Below are 18,171 nucleotides of genomic sequence, written 5' to 3' on the forward strand. Positions count from 1 at the left end.
AAGATCACTCTCACTGATATATTGGGAAGAGAATGCTGGGGCAGAGCCAAAGTGGTGGGGGGGGGGCAGCTAGCAGTCTTTTGCAGTGATCCAGAGGAGGCATAAGGGTGGCTTAGATGTTGGTGGGGACAGTGGAGGGCACTGAGGAGTGGTCAGTTCTGAATATATATATATATATATATATATATATATATATATATATATATGATTTATTTATTTTAGAGAGATTGAGGGTGGGGGAGGGACAGAGGAAAGAGAGAATCAAGCAGACTCCCTGATGAGTGCAAAGCCCAACGTGAGGGCTTGATCTCACAACCTAGATATCATGACCTGAGCCAAAACAAAGAGTCTGATGCTCAACTGACTAAGCCACCCAGATGCCCTGATTCTGAATATATTTTGATATATATCATATATATATATATATATATCATATATATCGATCCCGGGACTCCAGGATCATGCCCTGGGCCAAAGGCAGGCACTAAACCACTGAGCCACCCAGGGATCCCCAAGTAGAGGATTCCTAAAGGATTATAAAAAGTGAGAGAGAGAGACAGAGAGGCAGAGAGAGAGACAGAGAGAATGCATGGACTTGGGACAACCCCAAGGGTTTTGCTTGACCAACTGGAAAAATACAGCTGTCCTAACAGAGAGAGGAAGGACTGCAGGGGCCACAGGCTGGGAGGTGGCGTGGGAAATCAAGAGTTTTGTTGGGTATGTTACATTTTGATGGGAAGGGGGCAGCTGGACATAGGAGTCTGAAATTCAGGGAAGAAGTTCAAGTTAACATAGAAATATAGAAGCCATTAGCATATAGATGGTATTGAAAGCCACCAGATCGGGAGACTGGATGAGATCACCAATGAACTAATTTTCTCTATCTGTTCCTACAGTACAGAATTTAATGGTTGGTAAACTCCCATTACATCAATTACAGGAGACATTTATTTAATCCTAGAGGTTTCAGAAGTTTAATATCCCAGTAATTTGGGACCCAGTAAAAGATTACCAAACAGATCTGGGATTCCGTCAGACTTCACCCCCACATACAATTTACTATCCAGTCCTGTGGGTTCTACCACCATAGCAGATCACAAATTTCTTTTTCAGGGCACCTGGGTTGCTCAGTGTCAGCCTTTGGCTTGGGTCATGATCCCAGGGTCCTGTAGACTGACAAGTCTACATCAAGCTCCCTGCCTGGGGAGCCTGCTTCTCACTCTCCTCTTGCAGCTCTCCCTACTGTACTTGCTCTCTTTCTCTCTCTCTCAATAAATAAAACCTTTAAAAACAACAACAAATCTCTTTCTCTACCCCCTTTACCGCTCACTAATTCCAAGCCACCATCAACTCCCACCGGGGTTATAACAACAGCTTGGTAGCTTGGTCTGGCTGCTTCTACTCGGACCTGGCTGCAGACACATCTCTCCACCAAAATGAGCTTTCTAAACCATAGACCAGATCAATAACTTCTTTGCTTAGAACTCTCCAATGGCTTCCCAATCCACTTAGAACACAAGGTGAACCCTAATGCAATCTGGCCACTGCTGCCTTCTCTGATCTCATCTGAAAACTCTCTGTTTGTGACATTCCAGGTGTACTTGCCTTCTTCCTGTTCTCTGAGCATGCCAAGATTGTTCCCAGAAATGCAAAGCATTTGCACCCTCTAGTTCCTTTGTCTGGAAAGCCTCAATGCAAGTGCTGCTTCTTCAGAAAGGCGTTCTGAAGTTCCTCTTGGCTAACCGAGTCCCCCTGCCTAAATCTGCATTTGCCCTGGATGATGGCAATTGAAATTTATAGAACAATTTCTATAAAATTACACCTTGCTACCAATATGTCTTATATCATGCCTACCTGTTACCCTAGGGCCCTAGCCACTTTCCCTGCCCAACTAATAATGATTATGTCAGACTCAACACACCTAAACATTTACCTATTTCACAGGCTATCTGGAAAGGATATTCCTGAATCAAATGATATTCAGGAAAGATCAAAAGCTGTAGATGGAAGAGTACAGAGCTTAGAAATGTATACAATTTTTCTGAGGAAAGGGGCACCTGGGTGGCTCAGTCAATTAAGGGTCTGACTCTTGGTTTCAGCTCAGGTCATGATCTTGTGGTCATGAGATTGAGCCTCTTGCCAGGCTCTGCACTCAGTGTGGCATCTGCTTCAAATTCTCTCCTCCCTCTCCCTCTCTGCCCCCCCTTCAGCTTGCGCTCACACATGCTCTCTCTCTTTCCCCCCTCCTCTCTCAAATAAATAAAATCTTAAACATTTTTTTTCCTGAGGAAAAATGTTTCAAAGATTTGATCTTTGCAAAGACCCAGAGTCAGGCTGCAGGAAGAGCTGAGCTAATGTGGTATAATACTCCAAGTTTTTCTTTTCAGTTCTGTCTTGGAGGATCTCAATGGATATGGAAATCCCAACAAAAGGAGCAAGGGAGAAAAGAACAAAGAATCTTTCAATTAAAAAGGGATAAAACTAGCCAGTGCTTCTTGGAAGAATTATCTGCTCTTAGGAAGGGGACAGAGTTGCAGTTACTTATGATGGATTGATCACAAATATATTTCTCTCCCTGTCCCACCAAAAGCTCACCAAAACAAAAATAAAGGAATAAAAATAGGTAATAACCCACAATGACAATTGTGGACAAAAGACAACAGTGGACAAGAATCTCACAATCTTTTGCACAATGGAAAGCAGACTAAAGACTGGTAACGGACTTGGCAGAACTGAGGAAGGGGAGCTGAACTCTAAATGTCTGAAGACAGGGGCCACCTTAAGAGATTAGCCAATGTAGATGGCAAAACTCCCAAGATGCTCAGCAAATGCAGACTCTAGGTGCCAAAAGAGGCAAGGACATGGTGTGGCAATGAAAGCAAGGGCTGTTTCAAAGCCTGAATAAGGCAAGGGCAGCTGGAGGCCCAAGTATCTTCCACTACATGGTCCTCTTCCAAAGAAATTCAACTAAAAGAGCTTCAGTCTGGGGGAGCTGAAGCATAATGAAGGGCAGAGGAGAGCATTACACACTCAACTTGAGCCCATCAGCCTCCTTACTTCCCCTCTCCCATTTCTAGAACACCAATAGCCATGCTTCAGTGACCCTCTTTTCCCCCATTCCACCCCCCTCCTATTCTAGCAGGAAAAGATAATATTCTTCTCTTGATCCTCTCAGTGGTCCCAGAAAGATCTCCAGCTTCCAGCTTCTGGAGATCACCTAATGAAAATGAGGTGCTAGGACATAGACTTGGGCAGCGAAACCCACCAATCAACAAGATCTACCTCCCCAAGAGCTCTCAACATTAAAGACAGAAGCCAAAACAGCAACAGAAAAAAAAAAAGGAATCAGAAAGACAAAGACAACTCAGGTTGCAGAGGGAAAGAGGAGAGATGAGGATATAGTATATCCATGAAAAAAGAACAGAAGACTGCAGAAAAAGGAACATTCAAACTAAAATGTACTCTTGGAATAAAGAAAAGCATCTGATAATAGTAAGTAGATGCAGTGGAAGAAGCCGATCATCATGTTGAAAAAATTCCTTAGTGTGTCTATCATTATGACAAAGAGAAAATTGGGGAAAGAAGAGATCCAAATCTGGGACATCCAAAATCTTAATGACAGGAGTTCTCACGAGAGAAAAATGCAAACGGAAAGGAGAAAATTATTACAAGTTAATGGAAAGTTTCCTGGAACCACTGGACAGAGTATCCAGATCAAAAGGGCCTATAAAGTGTTAAACACAATGAAACCATATACAGCGACCCACACGAGGCCCCATCATGAACTTCCAGAACACTAGGAATAAATTTTTTTTTTAATTTTTTATTTATTCATGATAGTCACACACAGAGAGAGAGAGAGACAGAGACACAGGCAGAGGGAGAAGCAGGCTCCATGCACCGGGAGCCCGATGTGGGATTCGATCCCGGGTCTCCAGGATCGCTCCCTGGGCCAAAGGCAGGCGCTAAACCGCTGCGCCACCCAGGGATCCCGAACACTAGGAATAAAGCAAAGATCCTCAGAGTATCCAGAAAGAACAATAATGGGAATTGATATTATGTTAAACTCTCAAGCATCATAACAGGAAGTTAGTTACCTAAAGGAACTGGAACAAAACAGGAAGTTAGGTACCTAAAAATGAGAAACAGAAACCTTAGTATATGTGTGCTATTTACATGTCTATGGAGACATCTAGAAGGGCTGAGAGAGGCTGCTTCTCATGAATGGGTCTGGGAGGTGCAGAAGGGTGCAGCTGGAAACTGTTATTGTTGGAATAAGCTTTTTAGGATTATTTGAGTATTTTTTACTATAAGCAGGTATCAGTTTGATATAAACACAAATTTACAGAGCATAAATAGCAGATGAGAGACTTTGAAACATGCTTTCTAAGGCGGTGCACTCCTACAAGTCAGACTTGGAAAGGAAGATGTGCCACTAGTTTGGAGCACACTGGTGAGGAGTTAGTCTCCAGTCTTCCTCCTTGCTCCAAAGTTCTGTACACAGCTTCCTCTCCCAGACCACTGATGCCCTCCTCTGCTATATAACACATACCAAATCTACTATAAATTATTGTTAGACAAGGTTGTGAGAGAGAGAAAGAGAGACGATACAAAGGAGAACTCTAGTTCTAAAGATAGTTCAAGTTGGAGGCAGAGGAACAAAGGGAGGCTGTTCAGAGATGCAGAAGGGCTTGACTTTCAGGGGACTGGGAATGTGTAGGTCAATACCTGCATATACCCCTGGATACTGTCTCCCAAGTCACCCATCATGGCATCCTCCTTGCCTCGTGATCATGACTATGGGTCATCATCCATCAAATCCTACCCATCCTTTCAAAATATTTTGGAAAAGCCTATGAATCGTATAGAAAGTGTATATCCTGACTTAGGGGGCATGCTGTGCTCCTAATAAAAAATGTTAGCCTCCTGATTCTCTACTTTGCTCCTCTCCAAATGACATTTGGCTCTTGCTAAGACTCTGATCCATGGTCAAAGGATGAAGCTTTGCCACCCTGAAGGAAATTCTCTCAAAACAGCTGTGAAGGCAATTCCAAAGAAGAACTTTCTATGGCAACATCGTAGAAATAAGTGCCCAGTCTTCCAAGGTGACTGTCCTAAAGGGCAACACTAATTCTGGCTTTTAAAATGTTTCTCTGCTTGTTAAAAAGTCAGCCTCCTTACTTTCAAGTCCTAGCTCATAGTGCTAAAGTGTTTCCCTAAAACCTCCATAAATTCCTATTTCCCTTTGATACTTGGGCAAGCCACCATTTCCTTCCCTTTGCAAATTAAGGGACATGTTTGTAGAGGAACTGGGAGGGAAGGCAATTTCTCTGGTTCCTCTTTAGATAATCATGACCCCTGAGCTTTTCAATGCCTTGCTAGGTGGGAGTTCTTAGAAATGAGTCTAATGTGTCATTTGACGGGTGCTTTTGCTCTCCCTCCCAAAAATGATAAATGGCTCTACAACTGCAGAAGCCATCTATCTCCTTGCCACAGGGAATAAAGCTGATCTGCTTTATTTCCACCATCTGTGGAGGTAAAAGGTGCAGCGGCAGCTGTATTTTGTTGAAAAGTAACATGGCTTCCCCTGTGCTGCGAGGGCCATCTTGTCACATACAGGAATGGGCGGGCTGCATGCCTGGGGCGGGAAAGGAGGAAAGGCAATAAAGACACTTTTTTTGGGGGGGTGAGGGGGTAGAGAGAGAGAGAAAGAGAGAGGAGTGGAGGGGCAGGGAGGGAGAGAGAGAATCTTAAGCAGGCTCTATGCCCAGCACAGAGCCCAACTTGGGGCTCAATCTTAAGATCCTAAGATCACAAGCTGAGCTGAAATCAAGAGCCGGGCGTTTAACCAACTGAGCCACCCAGGCGCCCCTGTGAAGACACATTTTGGACTCACTCGGTCATGTTTGGTTTCAGTTCATTACCCAACAAATCCAGGGGCGCACACCTGAACACCTGGTGAGATTCTTAAAGACCATACAGTTGAGAAAAAAGGAGAGCTCTGGACCCCTGCATCAGTTGGTCATAAACCCTCAGAGCAGGCAAGGTGGCATGGCACAAGTTATCAGTGAGTAGCTCTGGTTATCTCTAGACAGCCAGGCCTTGAAATTCTAATTTCATTCCAGCACACACCTTCCTGGTTGAGGCAGGTCACAGCAACCAAGTAAGGATCATATACAAAAGTCAATGCTCTGTTGGTCCACATGGGTTTGGAATCTTTTTCTAGAGTTCTTAAAAACTACAAATCACCTTAGGTTTGAAAACACAGGAAGCATGTAGGAGGTGGGGCTCTCTCCAAAACTTCCAGTGCACCAAACCCTGCAACAGTAGCAGCCACATGGCCTGACCCTTGTCCTTCTGCCTCACTGCCAGGTATTGTTGGGTGAAATCACGGGAGTCCAAACCATGCCTCTGGGAAGGGGGCAGGGGGCGAGGCTGGGGAGAGTATAACGAGATGATTTTAAAGCCCTGTTAACTTTTTCCATTTTAACTGATATTTCTGGATGAGGCACCCGCTCTCTTGGGAGGCCAGTTCTAAGGCATTCCATGGAGCCCAAAGCCAGCTGTAAAAGGCCAGCTTGGGGCAGAGCTGCTGGGGAAAGAGCTGTGCCTGAATCTCCAGTTATTCCATGTGTCGATTCATAAGGCCACAATTAGGGAAGGAGGCTACCCCTACTCCCCAGCCCCACACAGAACACAGAATAGAATGACCACAGAATACTCTCCACTTCCTGATCGTTTGAGAACCAGTCTTTCTTGCTTATTAATACTGAGGAAACATTAAAAAATCCAAATGAGGGCTCAGAGGGGTTGAGTCCATTTACAAGGATCACATGGGTGGAAGCAGTGCAGTTGGCAGAGCTCGGAGGCAGGTCTGGTGGATGTCAAGCACGTGTCCCCCCATCCTTCCCCACACACAGTGTATTAGCACAGGACAAGTCTCTGGGGCCGCAAAGATGAATGAGACATAGCCCTGATGCTTAGGAGCTCAGATAGAAACAAAGGTTTAGGGTATCTTAGGGAACTGTTGTTCTAATTCTGTTAGAGACTCATCTTGGTCTGCAGCATGCTCTTTCACAGTGACAAAGCCTCTTTATGCCTCAGTGTCTGTGCTCAGAAAATGAGGAATCATACCTACCCTCAACTAGAATGTACCTTTTAAAGTGCTCAAGGATTTACAAAATATTCTCGGGCCCCTGGCACTATGTCAATACAGAGTGTCAGTCCCATTATTAACGTGTTACCCATTACTACTACAACTTAGGACATTTAAGTCTGCTGCTCTATGTATTAGTGAAATGAATTTGATTGCTAACTAAGGTGAGTTCATACCAGCTACCACAGCACCAACTGGTGGGGGCTCAGGTAACCGGATGTGAAATGATTTTGAAGTCTGGTCCCAGCTCGAGGGGCTAATAAGGAAAAGACCTAACTGAAATCACAAGAGACAAATGGAAATGCAGTACAGGGAACTCTTCATACCAAAACACAGGCTAGGAAAAACACATGAGTAACAATCACTGCATGAAAGAAATCGGCCCAATCTTTAGCCATGTTGTTTTCCATCTCCAGATCTGAATTCACCCAGCAGGGCTATACAGTTGCTCAACAGCTGCCCAGCTGCATCCCACGGCAGGTAAAACTGCCCTTGGGCAGAGCGTGCACTGAACCAAAACAGCAAACTCCAGGCCTGCCTCCCACAGGAGATGGTAGACGTCAGAGAGGCTCTGGCTTAGCGTGCCACAGGAGGGCTGTGCAGAAAAGAGTCTGGTCAAGGCTCTGGAAAGCCCTGTGGAGTCTTTGGGGAACAATAAGAATGCAGAATATAAATGTAAGCTGCAGGCTGATGGGTCCATTAGGAATTAGGGCCGTCTTTGAAAGGAATCTGCGGAGATGATGCAAAACACCAAGCATGTGACCCAAATCGTGGCAGGGCATATTGGAGGGAGAGGGGACTGGGAATGTGAGACTTTCTACTGACTAGTCTAAAGTTTCCCCTGAGTGAGGGGCAGGGTCACTGCACAATTAGAGGCAGAGTTAGACTGAACGTAGTCTGCTTCACAATTCAGAGGGATGACCTCCACAAAGCTGAGCTGAGCTTGGAGGCGGATGTGTGCTGAGCCTGAGACGTCTTCGAAGCAAGCTGCGCAACAGTCATCCTCTGCCTTTCATGTTAAATCATAAAGGCAAAGACAAAACAGTCCGCTGAGAAAAGGAGAGGATGATGACTTGATGGCCTCAGTGCTAGAGAAGAAACATCGAGGTCCTCCAGAGGCCAGGCTCCCACATCACTGGACTCTCCAGGACAATTCATCCCCGGGGCCATAAGAGATAATCTAATAAATATCCATAGCTTCCTGACTGGAAGACAGCTTAATGTGCGAAACGCCTTCAGATCCAACTGTCTGAAAACAAGGCTTCCTCTATGTCGAAGGACACAAGTTTCTTCCAGTTGATTTCTAAGTCAGAGTGTGTGGTCTGTGGTCCCTGACTTTAACTTCTCTCCTCAACCCCACTCACCACCTAGCACTAGGTGCTGCTCTGAGTACTCTATATATGTTATTTCGAGTCACCCTCAGAACTGCCAGGAAGTGGGTATTATGTCATTTCAGAAGTAAGGAATCTGGGATCCCTGGGTGGCGCAGCGGTTTGGCGCCTGCCTTTGGCCCAGGGCGTGATCCTGGAGACACGGGATCGAATCCCACGTCGGGCTCCCGGTGCATGGAGCCTGCTTCTCCCTCTGCTGGTGTCTCTGCCTCTCTCTCTCTCTCTCTCTCTCTCTCTGTGTGACTATCATAAATAAATAAAAATTAAAAAAAAAAAGAAGTAAGGAATCTGAGGTTTAGGCAGCTCAAAAATTCTGCACAAGCGCCACCTGGGTGGCTCAGTCAGTTGAGCATCCGACTCTTGGTTTCACCTCAGGTCATGATCTCAGTGTCCTGGGATTAAGGCTTGCATTGGGCTCTGTGCTCAGCGGGGAGTCTGCCTGAGATTTTTTTCTCCCTTTCCCTCTGCCCCTCCTGCTTGTGTGCTGTCTCTCTCTCAAATAAATAAATAAAGCTTTAAAAAAAAAGTCTTGCACAAGATCACACAGCTAGCAGGTGGATGGATTCACAGAATACGAGAGACAAGGCAGGGGTGGAACTACCAAGATTTGACAACTGACTGGTTGTTTATAGATGATAAATCAAATAGGCTGAAAGCAGGTCTGCATCTGAATAGATCAAATATCAAGTCACAAATCTTTATTACAAGGTAAGAGACAAAAAGAGAAACACAGAGTTGTGAGAATCATTTAGAGGAGATAATCACTGCCAGCCAAGGGAATCTAAGAGGGTTTCATGGATGGGGTACTAACTGAAACGGGTCCTGGAGGAAGAGCAAGCTTTCAGTAGGTGAAGAAAACTGGAGGCTATTTTCTACTGGAGAAATAGCAAGAGAAAAGGCAAAAAAAAAGTGGGAAGCAGGAGGTATATATGCGAAATGTTAAAGAGCTCATGTGGAGGGGCGACTGGCTGGCTCAGTGGGTTAAGTATCCACTCTTGAGTTCCTTTTTTTATTTTATTTTATTTATTTATTCATAGAGATGCAGGGAGCCCAACATGGGACTCGATCCCGGGTCTCCAGGATCACACCCCAGGCTGCAGGCAGCATTAAACCGCTGTGCCACCGGGGCTGCCCCACTCTTGAGTTCCACTCAGGTTATGATCCCAGGGTCATGAGATCGAGCCCTGTGCTGGGCATAGAGCTGAAGATTCTCTCTCTCCCTCTGCCCCTCCCCCTGCTCATGCTTGCTAAATAAATAAATAAGTAAATAAATAGCTAGCTAGCCCATGTGGCTTTGGGAATGTGCTAACTAAAGAAAGCGGACTCTTAGGCCTGCCTATTCCATCTCAAGTCTGACCTACTTATCCCTCACACCGATGCTAGCAAATAAAAGCAAATTGAGCTGATAGTCCAGAAAATATCCCAGGTCAATCCAATGCACACATCCAATTGGACTGGCTCTCCTCAGTTCCCTTCTGATACTTCAGACCCCAGTTGTCCTGCATGGGATTTAGTTTTATCCGTTCCTTTTGTCTCAGATGAGGACTCTCCACTCTAGCCCCTGCTTAAGACCAACACTCTAACAGCCCAAAGCCCCCCGATGGAGAAGGGGGAGAAGGAGTTCAAAGCTAATGACTGTGGTCTTCCCTTAAAGCATTACAGAAAGTTTGTGAGCAGAAGAGCAGCACTATGACATTTTTGTTCTTAGAAGGTATTAAGCTGCTGTATATAAAGATGGATTTAAACATTAAGAAACTGGTAGGAGAAAGACCAACACAGAAGGTCCGTAATAGTCAAGAAGAAATATGGGTCAGAACAAGAGTGAAGATAGTGGGAATGGAGAGGGAAGAGTGGATGCAAGGAGTAGGAAGGAGGTAGAACTGTCAGGACATTCTTATCTACTGGATATTTGTAGGCAGTAATTCAAAATGGTTAGAAGCAGGGGATGTGCATTTGAAAGGTTCAGGGATTAAGTTACAGCTCTTCCTTTAGACTATGTGACTTTGGGCAAAAATATCTCATCTCTCTAAACCTCAGCATCATCACGTAAAGAGGATCATAGTTGTGACTCCCAAAGTCATTCTCACAAAACAGTGAGGTAATGTCTTCAGAGCAATGATGACATTGCCTAGAACACAGTTCAAAATGTCAGAGTTATGAAGATAAGTGAGTCAGAGTCAGGACTGGGATAATGCCACAGGAAACATAAAAGATGACCAGAATCTGCATAGCTAGGAGGGTGGTACCAGAAGTCAAAAGTAAACAATCAGCAGGAGAGCCAGGTATTTTAGAAAGTGGTTCTCTGTGCTTTCCTTTTGCAAATTCATAATCTTCACACTTTACATCTGGTGCTCTAGTAGGATAGAGTCCTGTGCTAATAACACTAGGCCCTCTTCCTGCATGTTTTTAACCAGCATGAATGACAGCTTTGAAAAACCTGCCCTGAATTTTAGATCTAATACCCTCATAACCAATGAAATCAGATGTTTCCATTTTGTCTCAGAAATCTGTGTGTATGTGTGTGTATCTTAATGTTAAAAAGATAAAATTTCAGTTCGTAACAGGCCAGTATTCAAAATCATAACTAACATTTCTTTTTGTGACACTCACATGGACGTGTGTCATCAATAATATAGTGGAAACAGTCAAGGGTAAACCAAGGGTAATTAGAGGTGAATGTATAACCAGGAATAGTCCCCCAAACAAAAATATGCAGGACAAACTCCATGAAGGGTGGAACTCTCACTTACCCGGACAGTATGGATCCCAGAAGATCATCAGACAAAGGTAACCTGAAGGACTTGCACAGCCTTCTGATGTCTTTGCTGGGTAATACTTTTTTTCTGCATTAAAACAAAGTAAACAGGTCTTTATGTACTTTGTGTTTCTCAAGTAACAATTACATGCTATAGGAAAGAAAATACAGATGCGTCCTCAAAATCTGCACATGGAAACGAGTATAAAAATTGGTATTGGAATTCACAATAAGGAAAAACAGTCATATTGCATTTCACCAACTTTTTCCATTTCAGAAGTCATCAGATTCTGTCCTTCCAAAGGCCTTTCCATCAAGATTCAGACTCTTGGTTGGTGATAGTACAGCATATTAAGGCTGCAGCCATGAGTGTTGCTCTAAGTAATTGATCTGCATTCTTGACCACTAGTCAAAACTTTCTGATATTTGAAAACACCTCTTCATTTGACAGGCATCTAGACCCTCCAACGCAAGTATTGTATGACCTGAGGGTGTTTTTCTAGTCTTTTCCTTGGACCCAAATCTGTAACCTGGAAGCCTCAGCTGGTGCTTTCACATCCACCTCAATTTTGTCAGATGACTTCTCCAGAGCAGCTCAACAGTGATTTTCCCCAGGCTGCCAGGGGCACAGAAATGCTTGTCCAATGTTTTCATTCAGCCAATGCTCTTCTAGGCACCAGGCAAAATCAGAACCAATAGGAAGGAAAGGGAGCTGCTGTATTCACAGTGAGTTTATAAGACAATGAGAGAATGTGAATGTCTAGAATTGAAGCTGGTCAGATCTGGAAAAACCTCAGAGCCATCTGATCAAGCAGCTCCATCATTCCCAGGAGGTGGTGGCCAGGGTCACACAAAACTCAGGCCATACAACCTCCAGAGGCTCAGGAAAGCTTAAGGGAAAATACCATCTCTACAAGAACTCAACAACAGTGTATTATGGATTAGGAAAATAAATCATGCTCATCATTAAGATAAACTCTGGGACCTCCAAAGATACTTAGTTTATGCAGCCAGCCACTTGGGTATGAACTTCAGGTCTGGGAATGATGGGTTAAATCATGGGGCAAAGAAATGGCAGTGGTACGTGGTAACAAAATCAGAGGCTAGAGTTAGGACTAAGATTTTCTAATTCCCGGTGAGTATTTTCCCCAACAATATCAGGTCTATGGGTAAGATGAACACCAAAACACTAAGATGGGGCTCCAGTTTATAAAAATGACTTAGTAAAGATCAATAGAAACATGGCAAATGTACTAGAAATTAATTATGCTGAACTTTGTTATTTTCAAGAAGAAATAATTTCAAAGAAATTTTATAGGAAGTTCACTTGTAAATTCTCTGTTCTCTGTATTAGAAAAGACACATTTGGGGATCCCTGGGTGGCTCAGCAGTTTAGCGCCTGCCTTCGGCCCAGGGCGTGATCCTGGAGACCCAAGATCGAGTCCCGTGTTAGGCTCCCTGCATGGAGCCTGCATCTCCCTCTGCCTGTGTCTCTGCCTCTCTGCCTCTCTCTCTCTCTCTATCATGAATAAATAAATAAAATCTTTTAAAAAAAGACACATTTATAAATCCCAGCTATCACTAGAATAATGTAAGAAGAAGACATCTGAGAATTAAACCTTCTAACATCTGGACTTACTATGTTTCCATCGAAAGCCTCTAGAAACCAAAAAAAAAGGAAATGCAAAGGGGTATCTTATCTTTTTTTGAAGACACAAGGGACTTTCCCATTCCATCAAAAAACAAAGCTCATCATCACTACAAAATATTGGTACCCAGATACTTTCCAAAAATGATTTAAAGTTCTTTTGCTATGTAATGGAGTATGATGGAACATCTCAGTGTTCTTTTAGCCCTTTTGGATAAGATATAAATTCCTTTGTTACATGGGTCCACAGAAACTTAAATGATCTACTAACATCGATAAAACTTACTTTTCTCGATCTTGGTATACACAAGTAGAAATGAGACTTTCAAAATTCTCAAAAGTGTTTTTCTTGAGCTGTTCATGGGCCTGTGCCATTAGGACACTCATATCAGGACATGGGTCCTTGGGTACCCTGTAGTGACGTGCAAGAGTTATAAGTTCATGGTCTATGAGTTTCCCAACAGTTAGACTCATAATTATGTCTCTGTAAAGAAAATGAGAAAACACACATGAAATTCCATCTAAGGATATTGTACTCTCTATTAAAAATATCCAAATTCCATATTATAAAACTTTTTATCAACTGCGCAGGGGACAGGGGACTATTTTTCTTTCATCAGCGACTTCATGTATGAGCAGCAGGAAAGCACCAGGGCTAGAATGGAAAACCATAAGCACTACAGTTTCTAAATAAAGTGGCATCTTGCCCAGAGTCAAATCTCTACCAGATAATAGCCTGTGACCAGAAAGCAAATCTTTCAAAGTCCCTGAATGGCCAAAAAACCTGTCACAGAATACATGATATTATTCAATGCCTATTAATCTTACTTTACACAAAATAGTAACAGACTTGGGGTTCTGGTTTTCCAGGGCATACAATTTTATAAATCAGCACATTAGAAAGGTCTTCTTGAGTTGGAGAAAGCAATTAGAAACATTTCTGCAGTAGAAACTAAGTCCAACACACCCTGCCAGTGAGAAAGAAGGGAGAGAGAAGAGTAAAAAGTGAAGAGCATGGCAGAGTTACAGTTGTCTGAGTCTCTCGAAGGCAAATGGCATTAAAATTATGGGGCAGAGCTAAAAAACAAAGGACAGCAACAACATATTAACAATTAAACTCAAAGCCTAACAAACTGGCGGGATTGTTTTCAATATATTCTCTGTATCAAAGCTATAAACCATTCAGCACGGGTAAAGAAAGTAGTACATCAAAATAGTTAAAATGCCAAATGTTACAGTGGTTACATGAATGAGCTTTTGCCATCTAGAAAATCTACTTACTGAGAATAATTCAGTTCCCAAGAATCCCAAATAAGTGATGGAAGACAAGACTTTATTTGCTCTTCGGCTATAGACCGTTTTTTTAGAATAATGGCTTTTTGTTCTTTGATGTATTTCTAGTTGTTATCATAATCATTGAAGATCTCTGGGCTCTCCTAGTCAAGAATTTCCTTAGATAAGAGTGTTGGAAAGCCCACAGCCATGATGTTGACCTATCAAAGGAAACTGCATTTCACCTCTATCCACTTCTCAGAGTTTCTGGGTTTTCTGTTTGGTTTTGCTATCTATCTATTTATTTATTTTTAAGATTTTATTTATTTATTTATTCATGAAACACACATACAGAGAGAGAGAGAGAGAGAGAGAGAGAGAGAGGCACAGAGACACAGGCAGAGGGAGAAGCAAGCTCCATGCAGGGAGCCCAACATGGGACTCGACCCCAGGTCTCCAGGATCAGGCCCCGGGCCGAAGGTGGCACTAAACCACTGAGCCACCGGGCTGCCCTATTTATTTTTTTAATGGGAAATGAACACCAACTTCAACCAAGAGGACCCTACAATTGCAGCAGGTCGGTTTGGGTCAGACAATTAGCTGGGGGCTCACTGTGTGGAAAACGCTGTAATATCACTTTGGCATTTGAGCTTTTCAGAGTCTATAACCTATTACAGCCATCCCAGCATACACAATGAGCTCTTGATGCCACAGACTGGGAGGGGCGCTTGAACGAATCAAATACTGATAATAACCCTTGCCATTCATGGAGTCTTAGCGAGGTGCCAGGTCCTGTGCACCAGGGACTTCTGGCATGGATCATCTCAACTGCCCTAGAGGACAGGGACCTTTTTTTTAAGATTTTATTTATTTATTTGGCAGAGAGTAAGAGAGTGGCAGAGGTAGAGGCAGAAGCCTCTGATGTGGGACTCGATCCCAGAACCCTGGGAACATGACCTGAACCAAAGGCAGATGCTTCACCGACTGAGCCACTCAGGAACTCTGATAGGGACTATTATCCCCATTTTACAGATGACAACACTGAGACACTGAATCTGCCCAACATCATGAAAGCCAGAATGAGAACCCCTGCAGTCTGGCCCCAAAGCCCATGCCCTTGCATAGTCTTCTGTCCCTCTTCTGTTGGGACACAGAAGACAGAATTACTGAATGGAATGGAGCTCAGTCAGGGAAAGTTTCCTAAAAGCTATAGGTTTTGGAGTTGATTGTTTATAGATCTCTACTCCCGTTACCATCCATGACCTCTGCTTTGAAGGCTACCATTGATCAGCATAAATAATAGAAAATAATTTCAGAAACCTGAGTCACCAACCATCTCTGACAGAGGGCTAAGTGACCACAGAGGAACCACTCTAAGGAAAGCCCCCTGCTCATTTAGGACACCAGTCATTACAATGTGTGTAAAATGGAATACTATGCAACCACAAAAAGTGTGTAAATCAGTATTTCCCAAAGATGCCCATGCTATATCGATAAGTATACGATCCTAGTGAAACTGAAGATACTGGTACCTACAGATTCATGGACGAAAACAGGTGATGGGGATTAAGGAGTGCTTTTTGTCCTGATGAGTACCAGGTGATGTATGGAAGTGGCTAATCGTTCTACTATACACCTGAAACTAATATAACACTTTGCTAAGTAACTGGAATTTACATAAAAAATTTAAAACAATAAAAGGACAACGGATACGTGCCAAAACATCTACAATCTTATCCCTGATCTCTGAGATTTATATACACAGACGCATATATAGAGAATTTCTGCTTTTTCTCAACTTCTGTAATAAACAAATACTACTTTCATCATCATAAAGAAAAACCATTTGAAAACTTTTTTTCTTTTGAGGGTAGAAACAGTGTGAAGAACAGTGGCACACTCCCAAGGACAAGGGAAAAGAACGTGTGTGGCAGTAACTAGAAACTCTCCACGCACTTTTAACTAAACTTATTCTAGCACCACCAGGTCATAAAAGTTTATTTTCCTTTTCATTGGGTAAACTGAAATTGTCCTGGCCTCACTGCAGTTAGAATTTCTGTTGGATTTCTGCATGCTTGGGTTTTAAACGGCTCAGTATCCCACCGCTTCCAACGTCTTTCAGTGAGGCTTTCAAACAAGCTGCCCCAGACTTAAAACTGTCTCCAGTCACATGAGACACCAGGCGCCCCCGGAGCAGAGGCTGGTGTGGCCAGTGTGCCCACTGCGCCTACACAAGGCAGGTCCCAGGACTGGGGATCCCAACCAGGAAGTGCCAGACTTGTCAAGCAGACCTCAAGTGGCTGCCACTACTTTGCCCTCCGTTTGCCATGTATCCCTTCTATGTAATTCACCCCACCCAAACTTGAATGGGCTTCACAAAGAATGAGGATCTTTTCACCCCGCCTTTTCTGTACTGGGGTAATAAAACACCCAGAACACACAGTGTACCATCGGTGGCATTTAGCACATTCACAACATTAGGCATCTATCTACTCCAAAACATTTTCGTCACCTCGAAGAAGCCAGTCACTCTGCTTTCTCCCTTCCTCCTTGCCCTCTCCCCACATGGCAACCACTAATCTGTTTTCCATCTCTGCAGATTTGCCAGTTCTGGACATTTCATATAAATGGAATTGTACAGCATTCCATTTCTGTGTCTGGCTTTTCCACTGGGCATAACGTTTTCATGTTCACATCCATGCTGTAACGTGTATTAATACTTCATTCCTTTTGGGGGGCTGAATAATATTCCACTGGATGAATGTACCACATTTTGTTTATCCATTAATGCAATGATGGACGTTTGGGTTGTTTCTTCTACCTTTGGGCTCTTGTAAATTGTGTGCCACTGTGAACATTCATGTACAAGTTTTAGTTGGAATGCCTGTTTTCAATTTTGAGGGTTTATCTACCCAGGAGTAAAACTGCTGAGTCACTTAGGAATTCTATATTTAATCTACTGAGGACCCATCCAACTGTTTTTTTTGCATGTTGTTTTTGCTAGCAGCAGCCACGAAAACAATGATCCAGCTTTTACCACATATAGCCCCTTCCTCACTTAAACCTTCAGAGTGAACCTGAAATACCACCTGAGAGCAAAATCTGATCTTGGGGCTTCCTGCACCTTCATTTAAGGGAAATGAAAATTCATTTTAAAAGGGGGCTTTGATTGCATTGATCTGGTGTTCTGTGATTACTAGTGCTAATCGCTAACACTCAAAATGGCAATATCTTCGTCTTTACTCAACATTGTACTCTGTTCCTGGCAATAATATTTTACACGGATCATCGCGGTATTATTTAGCTAATCTTATAAAGGATGCTGCCATGATTTTCTCTCCGTTTTTGTAATTAAAGTCATAAGAGTCAAAAACTAATGCCAAACTGCTCTAGGGCACTGAAGTAACCATGCAGAATTTTGAAACATGAAATGCTAAGCTGTTTTACAAGACATAATTCCATTAAAGTCACCCACTCAAGTAATAATGAATAAAAACTTCACTTTAAAGCTTGGAATCTCAGTGTATTGTCTTACACACTGAATTGCTATAGTCTAAGCAATAACTTTCCTACCAACTACAAAAATTAGCTTTAACATAAACAAGGGCTCAAGAATCCAAGCTTTAGGGTCACCTGGGTGGCTCAGCGGTTGAGCGTCTGCCTTCGGCTCAGGTCATGATCCCCAAGTCCCGGGATCGGGTCCGCATGGGCTCCCCGCAGGCAGCCTGCTTCTCCCTCTGCCTGTGTCTCTGCCTCTCTGTGTGTTTCTCATGAATAAATAAATAAAATCTTTAAAAAAAAATCCAAGCTTTGGGCTCTGAGGCTTACAAGAAAATCTGGCTGCGCTTAAATTAAGCCAAGCAGAAATTTTGATGACAATTTACTAATCAGAAGCCAGGTCTATCTGCTCACATCCTACACTCCCTCAGGTCTTCTCTTGTGGGCCTAA

At 43.3% G+C, this 18,171-nt stretch overlaps 1 protein-coding gene across 2 annotated transcripts in view; it reads right to left on the reverse strand.

The window, feature by feature from the left end:
* The window catches only part of EFHC2 (EF-hand domain containing 2), a 195,308-nt gene that overhangs the window by 19,757 nt on the left and 157,380 nt on the right, over window positions 1-18,171 (reverse strand). For both annotated transcript variants that reach the window (XM_038587226.1, XM_038587227.1), the window contains 2 exons: window positions 13,237-13,434; window positions 11,298-11,390 (listed from right to left, as the gene is read on the reverse strand). In XM_038587226.1, the coding sequence (XP_038443154.1) occupies window positions 11,298-11,390; window positions 13,237-13,434 (291 nt within the window). The remainder of the gene's footprint in view (window positions 1-11,297; window positions 11,391-13,236; window positions 13,435-18,171) is intronic.

The sequence above is a fragment of the Canis lupus genome, chromosome X, assembly GCF_011100685.1.
Source record: "Canis lupus familiaris isolate Mischka breed German Shepherd chromosome X, alternate assembly UU_Cfam_GSD_1.0, whole genome shotgun sequence".
Lineage (NCBI taxonomy): Eukaryota > Metazoa > Chordata > Mammalia > Carnivora > Canidae > Canis > Canis lupus.